Source organism: Anolis sagrei, chromosome 5, assembly GCF_037176765.1.
Source record: "Anolis sagrei isolate rAnoSag1 chromosome 5, rAnoSag1.mat, whole genome shotgun sequence".
NCBI classification, from domain to species: Eukaryota; Metazoa; Chordata; class Lepidosauria; order Squamata; family Dactyloidae; genus Anolis; species Anolis sagrei.
This window is the reverse complement of record NC_090025.1, coordinates 38,230,314-38,240,920: the sequence shown is the minus strand read 5'-3', so window position 1 is coordinate 38,240,920 and position 10,607 is coordinate 38,230,314. Positions and strand designations below refer to the sequence as shown.

At 37.9% G+C, this 10,607-nt stretch overlaps 1 protein-coding gene across 1 annotated transcript in view; it reads right to left on the bottom strand.

Annotated features, from left to right (window-relative positions):
• Positions 1–321: 321 nt before the first annotated feature.
• The window catches only part of FAT4 (FAT atypical cadherin 4), a 150,205-nt gene continuing 139,919 nt past the window's right edge, over positions 322–10,607 (bottom strand). Inside the window, exons 16-17 of the mRNA XM_060778958.2 lie at positions 9,232–9,493; positions 322–4,285 (exon numbers count right to left, since the gene is read on the bottom strand). Of these exons, the coding sequence (XP_060634941.2) occupies positions 2,427–4,285; positions 9,232–9,493 (2,121 nt within the window). The 3' untranslated portion in view covers positions 322–2,426. The remainder of the gene's footprint in view (positions 4,286–9,231; positions 9,494–10,607) is intronic.

Below are 10,607 nucleotides of genomic sequence, written 5' to 3'. Positions count from 1 at the left end.
AGCCTCCCATTCAAGTACTAATTGGGGCTGACCCTGCTTTGATTCAGAGATCAGAAGGGATCTGCTCTGTACTTCAGCATATGTAGCCCATACTGCCTACATTTTAAGCTCATTGTTCATTCATTCTACAGTATAGATGCACTCTGAGAATGGGGTAAGAATTTTGCTTGGTGCAACATTCAAAAATTTCAGTGAAAGGAAGTTGTTTAAATGACTGTGGGAAACGGGGAGATTTGCCGGTTTAGACAGAGGGTTTTTAGTGTTTACTTTGCCAACCTGATTTTTAATCCCTTTGTATTCAATAAAGCTTGTGTTGCTGAATTCAGGTTACCACTTCTCTTTATTGACAGGTTTCTTTACTTCAACATATAGATGATAGTGAAGCAAACATAATTGTTTCCACATTTGGAATAACTGTATCTACTGAATTTGGCCAGTGCAGATGGTTTTGTTCATTCTGTTTGTGATAAAAACTTGCTCAAATATGCATTGACAGGAAGGAAACAATCTCAAGACTTTAAAAATGGGGTAGTTTTCTCACTCATTGACATAATCTAAAAAAAGAATTGTGGCCATTTTATATCAATTTCTTGCTGAAGAAAACTTCTTGCTCTCTCTCTTCTTCATTTCTGGATAGATAGCTAATTTTTTTTAATGCAGGAAAAACAGGTAACACTGATGCATGAGGCCAAGGCGTCTCCACTTCTGCACACCAGACATTTTAAATAAATATTTTAATTCTATTATTGGCATTTACACATAAAAAGAATACGGTATGTTACAATTTTATCAAAATGTGAAAATATGAATGTTACATAAGTAACAAATGTAAAAAAAGAAAGCATTTTTCTTACTTTCCCTGAAAGTAAGAAAACAATTCAGTATAGGAAAATATTGATACCAAAAACACATGTTTAGCTTGAAAAGGAAAGTGAGAGAGAAACAATCTCACCAAAATCCCATTTTTTACACAGTACAATAGGAGCTTCATGGAAATATGTGGTATTTCTACAAGAAATTTTAACATACCAGGATTTCCCTTCAAAACCAGGACACTTCTTAAATGTTTTGCACTTGGGTTGGGATACTGAGTCCAAACATATGTGTATAATGAATGATGCATGTGTACACGTAGAGAATGTTACTTTTCCCCTGTTGCATTGTGCATTTTTAAAAGAAAAACAGAGGTTCCTGTGCCATTCATAACTGATACAATATGGTTATTTTTATAGACTGTCTCCTGTTTGAATAAAGCAATCATTTCTCTTTCCAACATTATTTTAAAATTTTCAAATGCTACTTGTCATAGAATATTTTGAGATGAAGCCAAAAAAAATTGCTTCAAGGTGTTGTAGACAAGGCAGTGCTCACAATAACACATACAATTATACTAATCCCTATATAGCTTCCCGTGAAGTAGAGCAGCCATTTTATGTCTTTTTTTTTTTTTTTACAAATGGCAAAAATGGAACAGTGATGTTGAATGGTTGCTTAGACCAGGGCGGAAATCATGTTTGCAAAACATTTCTGGGCTTCAGTTCCTAACAACCCAAGCCAGTATATCCAATGGTGAGGAACCTCGGAAGTTATGTTTCAACATCTGAGGAGGCCTTTTAATAACCTGGCCTAGGCTATGCCAGGTTAGCGATTGAATTCAGACTGTACAATAATTCTTGGTATTGTGTGCATTTAAACAGACTTCATCTTTTACTACTGTTTGATGATGATGCTTGGTTTACATACTAACTAGAAATACTACTCTCTGTTGGGGGAAAAGAAGAAAAGAATTCAGAAGTTCTCACACAACCTTGTAAAAAAAAATTAAAATTTTAAAGTGCTGATGAGCTTGAGCAGGTTTATAGCACCCCATGTATTGAAAAAGATAAAACAGCCATTACTCAAGCTTATCGTTCTTTAAAGTATGCAGATCTGAACAACCGCAGGATATAAGAAGCACACTTTCAAAGAAACCCAACAGAATTGTTCCTTCATTCAGCTTCTGTAGAATTGCTACAAATATCTCCCAACAAAAACAATGTACTTGACATGTTTGCATTTCAGAACCACATATTAAAATTGAGTACACATACACTCTTCACAATAAACTGTCTTGTCCATTTTTAGAACTGATCATTATTAATTTAGAAATCACAAACGAATATAGAACATTATTTTCAAACTCTGCATGCCAAATATCTTGTTTAGAAACATAATGCATGCAGACGTAGCAAATTCAACCAATCCCAATTAAATTAAAGAACAAAAATTTACTCATCCATTTCAGCAGCATAATTGTGATTTTTTATAAAAAAAAGTGTCCTAACCACTGGCCCTGGATAAAAAGAAAAGAGAAGTCTGTTCTTCTCTTATCTGCAATGGTAGAATGGCTTGAGTGTTCCATGATTTTCTATTTTGATAATCAAGTTCTATACATATTGTTCAGCTTCCCCATCTTTTGGTTGTGTTGTACCATTTTTGCTTTCTTCATTTACATTTGCTGCTGTCTTTTCTGGAAGAGATGCCAAATCTTTAAAAACATCAACATAATGCCCAAATCCTGGACCCCAGTTCAAAAGGTTGTCCCAGTTGAAGTTCCCACTGTGTGGCCCAACTTTTAAAGGTGATGCATTGTCTTGAATGGTGGGTGGTGTTGCTTGTGCACCGACAGGCCCACCACCCTCTCCTCTGCGGCCTGGGTATCTCTTCGGCTTCAACCTGGCACCATAATTGTCTTCATCATCTGCATCTGACTCATTTACTTGAGATAATTTGGGCATTCTAGAACTGTATACCATGGGTTTTTCCCTGTCATACTCCATCTCAGAACATGTAAAAGAGTCATGGGAATCACTGTCAGATGAAGATTCTGGAGCTGGAATGCCATCAGCTGGATTTCGTGTTCTTGACAGAGGCCTTCTGCAGTCCTCTTCAGAAGAAGACCTTCCATGGTCAGCACTACAGATACTCGGATTTCTAGGCCGTGGTGTGTTAAGCCTCTCCACTTCTTCAATGGAGAGTCCTACAGGAGGACCACTCTCCAGCTGTCCTATTGGTTGCTTTAAGCGGCTTCCTGGCCTAGAACTATGGGTTCCCATCATTTGGGGGCTCTTGCTTCTTCTCCCTAATCTAGTAGGATAGTTAAAAATGCCTGTTTGACAGACATCATTATGCATTTCCAAAGGACTCCCTTCTCTCATTGAAAGATGCATTTCCCTTGCTGGGCTGTTTCGGTAGAAAGTTGATGATTTGGAAAATGGAGCAGGACTATGACGAGAAAGATGGTTGGGTGTAGCACATGCTGAATGGCTTAGGGATGTTGTCCTTAGGCCTTGACTATAGGAAGGTTGGTATGTTAAGCTGCTTGCTCCCAAGGGCATTGGTGACTGTCTGGCAAAGCCCAATGGACTATGTCTCTGGATTGAAAATTTAGGAGTATGGCTTCGGAACTGTTTGTAATGCTGAATGATATCTGCATCTGAAGGAGCAATGCTACTTGCATTGTCAATGTCATAGTGTTCTATCTCTGGTTCGGGGGAAGCTAGAGGGGCACTGGGTATAGTCTCTGGGTTGTGTGGTATATCTGTCTCATCAAAGATAAGATATGGGTTTTCTCTTTCAATTATGTCAGGCTTAGGGTTTCCTTCAGGCTGTTTCCGAATAGTCATATCATCGCCGTAAGGTGGGATGTTATCAGGGTCATCAAATGCATCATTCTCACTCCCCTTCTTTTTCTTTTCCTTTTTCTTTTCCTCTTTTGGCACTTTTGCCTTTTTTCCCTTGCATTGGTTGCACAAGATCAAGCTAAGCACAAGCAAGGCCAGCACAGTAGCACAGCTGCCAACAATGGCAGGAACAGCCCACAATGGCAACGAAAGTTCAGCTGGATAAGGCTGAGGGACACATAGATGGCCTCCATTTGTTCCTCCCTTACATATATGCCCATGGGCACACATGATGCCAAGGCAAGCCACTACAATGTCACATGTCCTTCCACTGTAAGCTTCAGGACAGCTGCATACAAATCCAGCTCTCTCTCCAGGTTCACAGCTGCCACCATTCTGACAGGGGCTGGAGGCACAGGCTCCAGGAGGCACACATTTGTAAGTATGCCACTGGTTAATGCACATTAATTCTCCCCCACAGGGATTGCTGGCACAGATATTGGGCCCTCGGCAACCAATCTTCACAGAGGGGTCTGTTTTTGATATAGTGGCAAGGCTGTGTTTTCCTATGAAGGGAAGACTTTCTTCACCATATTTCAGATAGGCAATGCAGCCATCAAAATCTAGAAAAACAAAAAGAGAGAGAAAATTCAGTTTTGAAAGTGGTAGAAACTTATTTTTTAAAGTAAAAGTTAACTGAATGGCAGAGAAAAACTGTTCATTAGGAACACAACAACAAAAGCAACAACTGTCATTATTTTAAACACAAGCACACAGACACATAATGCACCATATAGCAGGGGTGGCTGCCATAATGCACAAGCTGCCACACAAGTGTTAGACTGCTCTGTGTAGCAAACCAGCAGCATGTCCTTCATAAAAATAGGCTCAGACTTTTGAACTTACAGCATTTGATTTTGTAATGACTTTTTAGTCTGTACATGTACTTAGATTGTTGCCATAATTTTCAAAGCAGCTGTAGTCAATGCTAAAAAACCAGTTTTTACTTCCTCTTGGGATTTAAAAAAAGAACAGCTTTCACTTGCATATGCTGTAAGTGAAAATGAAGGTAAAACATGTTCTCTATTTACTCTGGTTCACAGCCCATTTGTTCAAAATTTGCTCATAAGATCAACATTTGCTGATAAGGTTATTTCTGAAACAGTTATTGAACTGTTTTATGGAAAAAGAATATCACTGAGATTATCCAGTATTTGGCCCAGAATGCTCTTTTTAGATGCCTGAAGTGTACAAATTTCATTGAATATGTGTGTTTACTGGAGAGAGAAACCTATCACCAAGATTACTTGAAAATGGCAATGCATTAATGTGCTTTCTATAGAGAGGAGATGATTTGGAAAATTGACTTTTTCATCTTTGGTTAACCTTCTGATCTTCTTTGATAACATGTGTACCCGCACCCAACTTTACTAAACAACATAAATGCAAGTCCACTGTAAAACTGTAAATCTTCCCAAATGTGTGGGTCAATGTGATAACTCCGAATAATTAAAAGTGCAATCTTATATTCTTTACTCAGAAGGAAACATTACTGAGGTCAGCAGAATTGAGAGTTAGGAGACCTTTAAAATATGCTACCACAAATAACCACATTTCAAGCAAACTATATGGAATTGTTTGATGTTGATACCTAAAAAAAATAGTTAATTACCATATTTCGATTCAAAGACACCATCGATTGTAAGATGCACACTAATTTCAGTGACACAACAGAATGTGTGTGTGTATAAAAGCACCTGTGATTCTAAGATGTACTCTGTTTTAAGAGATCTTTATATGGAGGAAAAATGTGTCTTAGATTTTTAAAAAATGGATATTTAATTTCGACACACAAAAGATTAGCATTATTAGAAATGATAAAAAGGAAAAAACTCCCCTCAAGCTATCTACTTAGCAGTAAATAATGTGCAATGTCAATACAGTCAGCCATCCGTATCCCCATATTCTGCATCCATGGATCAACCACCCACAGCTTGAAAATATCCCCTCAAAAATAATCCAAAAAGTAAACTGATATTGTCATGATATATAAGGGACACAATTTCATTATGCCATTATAAATAATGGGGTTTCAGCCTGAACTAATTTTAGGATCTTTGTTGTTGTTCATTCGTTCAGTCGTCTCCGACTCTTCTTGACCTCATGGACCAGCCCACATCAGAGCTCCCTGTCGGCCGTCACCACGCCCAGCTCCTTCAAGGTCAGTCCAGTCACTTCAAGGATGCCATCCATCCATCTTGCCCTTGGTCGGTCCCTCTTCCTTTTACCTTCCACCTTCCCCAACATAATTGTCTTCTCCAGGCTTTGCTGTCTCCTCATGATGTGGCCAAAGTACTTCAACTTTGTCTTTAGTATCCTTCCCTCCAATGAGCAGTCGGGCTTTATTTCCTGGAGGATGGACTGGTTGGATCTTCTTGCAGTCCAAGGCACTCTCAGCACTTTCCTCCAGCACCACAGCTCAAAAGCATCTATCTTCCTTCGCTCAGCCTTCCCTAAGGTCCAGCTCTCACATCCGTAGGTTACTACAGGGAATACCATGGCTTTGACTAGGCGGATCTTTGTTGCCAGTTGTTGTTAGGGTCTTGGAGAATACAAATTAATGCAAATATGTAAATCGTGGTTGTTGTTTGTTCATTCAATCAATCAATCAATCACTTCTGACTTTTTGTGACCTGTTGGACCAGTCATTGGCCATCACCACCCCAGCTCCTTCAAGGCCAAGCCAGTCACTTCAAGGAAACCATCCATCCATCTTGCCCTTGCTCGGTCTCTGTTACTTTTTCCTTCCATTTTCCCCAGCATCATTATCTTCTCCAATCTTTCCTGTCTTCTCATTACATGGCCAAACTACTTTATCTTTTCCTCTAATATCCTATCTACATATTAGAAATATTAAAACACAATCCAAACAATTGTAAGCATTTCCTGGATTTGAACTATTCCTAGTGATTGCACTGATGGTCTCATCAGTGCAATCTTATACACATCTACTCTGATATCAGTTTTCATGGGTTCGGTGGATCTTACAATTAAATACACAAAATAAGGAATGCAGCCTGAATCTCTTTTCCTAAAATTGTGGAATTTTTTTTTATTGGATGATGGTCCAAGGTGCTGTTTGTTAGCTGATGGCAGCTGCCTTTTTTGAGCAGAGCTCCATTTAAAATTTATGCATTAACCTACATTTCTGAAACTTTCACTACATATTGCAACTTGGAGATTTACACATATTTTTGCTTTGATAGCTGACTGCCTTCAGAAGCTTAGAAATAAAACAGAGATGAAATGAAACTCCTTTAGGCTAAAACAGGGTGCTTACAAATGGGCACATCTCTGTCAGCCAGTGACCAGATTACAACTGAACTCTGAAATTCAACTGGAGATTTTTATGACGGTAGCCTGAGTACATGAAAATGCATTGTGACCTACCAACCAACAATGGCAATGCATTACCTTCAAACTTTTTGAATAATGTCACTCTTTCTGTGTGGACAGTGTGAAAGCAAAGCCATCAGAACAAATAACACTGATATGAAAAACTAAGTAATATCACAATTTCTTTTCAGCAGAGTTTTTCTGGTTGAGGAGAAGTCTGTGTGCAACAATGCACTTGCTTTGGGTGCAATTTTTTCCCCTTCAGAAATGATAGCACAAGGGAAAGGATATGAATGCAAAAGATAATGCGAATGAAATCTTTATCTTTAAAGACATCCACTCTGTGCCATTCAAGATTGGTAGCACGTCATACTAAAATTTTACATGATTAAAAAAATGTAAATACCACATTTCTTCCATTCTAAGACACCTTTGCTTGAGGAAGGCACACATTTGCCTTCTATTGGTTCACTCCCCCTTGAATCTTCTAGTTACAAGGACCAATCATCTGCCATTGGCTCAAAGCAAACAGCAAATATGACATGTAAAGTGATTTGGTTCAGAAGTTACACCCCAAGACGAAGGATTAGGATCCAAACCAGGGTCCTGATCTGGCTTGTTCCCCACAGCTTTTTGACCCTCAGTTGCTTGAAGAAAGTGTTTCCTGAATTTTAATATAAGTACATTGTCCATAGGTTCATTTGCTTCAAAGCTTTTGCATTCAAGAAATCCATTTTCATTATTCAGAGCCACGGGAATGTATACAGAAAACTACCATGTGCCTATGTTTAGACTTACTTTTGAATACCTCAGGTTCAGTCCATTTTAAGATAAACTTCCATGCATGGAGAAAGAACAACGTAACATTATTCTCCCAACTACAGTGTCCCTGTGCAGAAACACTGAACATATCAGAAAATTAGATGCTATGGTGCCTGCACATATGGCAAAGGTGTATTGTACATAATGGTGGGTAAACTGACATCTTTTTGTGCTTTTTATCTGGGCACTGATCTCACAAGCAACAAAATCAAGTCATATGTAATATAATTAAACTTGCTGCCCTGAGTCCCTTTCTTGAGAGAAAGTCAGAGCATCAATCAACCAACCCTTCAGGCAAAAATGTGATATAAAAATATTTTTCCTGAAGAAAATATCATTTTGTTGTGAAAGGCTTTTGTGGCCAGAATCACTGGGTTGCTGTGCATTTTCCAGGCTGTATGGCTATGTTCACAAGTGTTATCTAAAGAGATCATTACAACAGCAGTTTGCATTATGGAGTGGGAAACTTGCCTAAAACATCTTTTCTTTGAATGCTGTCTTTTTTTTTGCTGCTTTATTTGTACATTTATTTTTGTTACTTGCTCATTTTTCTTTGTGTTCCTGATTCTTCAGATATTTCTAAACATATGAGTTCACCAAGAGTTTTAAGCCTCCCTTTGTAAATCTTTGGCAAGTTACATACAGCGTAATCCAATATTAAGAAAACACTTTATGAAAAAGAGATGTTGGAGCATACATTCCTACTGCAGGCCAGATTCCTGTAACTTGTCAGCTTCTACATCAGTCATTTCAAGAAAAGACTTCTCCCCCACCTCACTCTGCCTCAGGCCGAAGCAGTCTCCCTCTCACTAGACAAGTTCCAGTTTTGACTGCATAATCAATAGACACCAATAGACAGGAACAGTGAATACCATAAATATGATTTCATTCACACCATTTCTCATACCTACCGAGGTTATGCACATTCATTGTTTTTATTAGACAAAGTGAAAAATGTGAAGTGCAAACTTACAACAGGCAAGGTTACTCTATCTGGTGATAATCCCTTAAGTTAGGCAGGTCCTTAGTCTTAAGAGCTCTCTCTGCAACACCACCTCCTTACTGCTTAGCAAGACTTGGTGTCTGTATCTAACATTCTCTTCCATATTGTAAAAAGAAAAAGCAGGCAAGAATACCAACACCTGAAATGCTGATTTAATCCATAAATAAGATTAATATGTTAAACCTTTCTCTCTTACTCTTTCATACATGGTTCAAACTAAGAGGTTTAAATACACTGCTTTAGCACAATTGTTGAATGATGTTCATGTGTTGCAGTTGATTGGAAAACTTGAATTTTCCTTTCAATTTGCAACACTTCCCATATATACATGGGCTTTTTTCTTCTTACCTGGATCAGTATTTTTGAGTGTCTGGCTAGATGGGATTCCACCAAGAGAAACTGTAAGGACACCAAATCCTCCAAAATCCTGTGTAACATGCAGGATGTCTCTGCTATGGATCTTATCAACTGTTAGGATTGTAGAACTTCCATTCTTTTCAATGAAGACAGTATGCCAATGGCCATCAGAAACATAAACCTCAGGAACACTTCTTTCCACTTTTCCAGCAACTCCAGCATCAGAGATGTATTGTACTTTCCCACCTTTTATCTATAAGTGAAATTATTAAAACTATTAATATGCTACAACAGAATGGTTTATTTTGTTTTGATCTTAACCAGTTTGTGTTTTAAATAAAAAGGATTCAATTTCCAAAGAGAGAAAGTGATGTTGTATGTTTTGTGATCTATGTTATAAACAGCTCTTGGAAAATTTAATATTTTTGACTGCAATGCTCATAATCTTTCAGTTAGCACAACCACTGAAATAATAAGATCTTGTGATCATAGAATGATGGATGGTGAATGCTTATCTTTGCAACCATGAGTATATACTGTTGGATCAAAGGCTCCCATAATTGGATATTTGGCTGGAGAATTCTGGGATCCTCATTTTGACACTTCACAACCAGCTGAGTAGAAATGCATCATGCATTTTCAGTGTAAGGCTTAATCCATAGAACTAGGTCCAGGGTATTGTTATCTATTTTTGTCCTGCTTCTTCCATGTGCTTCCTCCCTATTCAGCCTTTAAACTTGCTAATTGATTATTTAGCCCCAGAAAATACCTTTTTTTAATCTGCCTGCTTGAAAAAAATTACTGCAAACGATTTCACTAGCAAATTCCTAGGACATTATTGCATTATCCACAACTTTACTGTTTTTTGTGACGGAAAATCTGTATCCCTCTGAGTCTCTTGAAAGCCAGATAAAACTGATAAATTTATGCTGGCTAAAACTTAAAAATGTGGTCTTACACTGGAGATTGTTATAAGTTATGGAGAAAATGGAAACAATTAAAGTAGTCAAGAAAACTTGGATCTTCCACCTATCCAATAAAGAAGCTTGCCAGCATTACTGTTTTACTTGTTTAATGTTATGACTAAATTGACTGAGTCATCAGTAAGAATTGAATCCATTGGTTTTTCTCTTGCAAAACATATAGTGATCAACTAAAACTTTCAAAATTCTTTATCCTATGGCACAACAATAATTTATCATCTCACTAGACAGCTCGCATAGTCCCAGTAGGATATCCCTGTAGTTATGATTTAGCCGAAGGAAATATAGCCAGCCAGCTTAAACTAAATACTTGCTTTACAAGAAGAGTTCTATGCTGGCATTTTTTCCACACACAAATGTGTATACTTGAGTGAATTCAGTTTT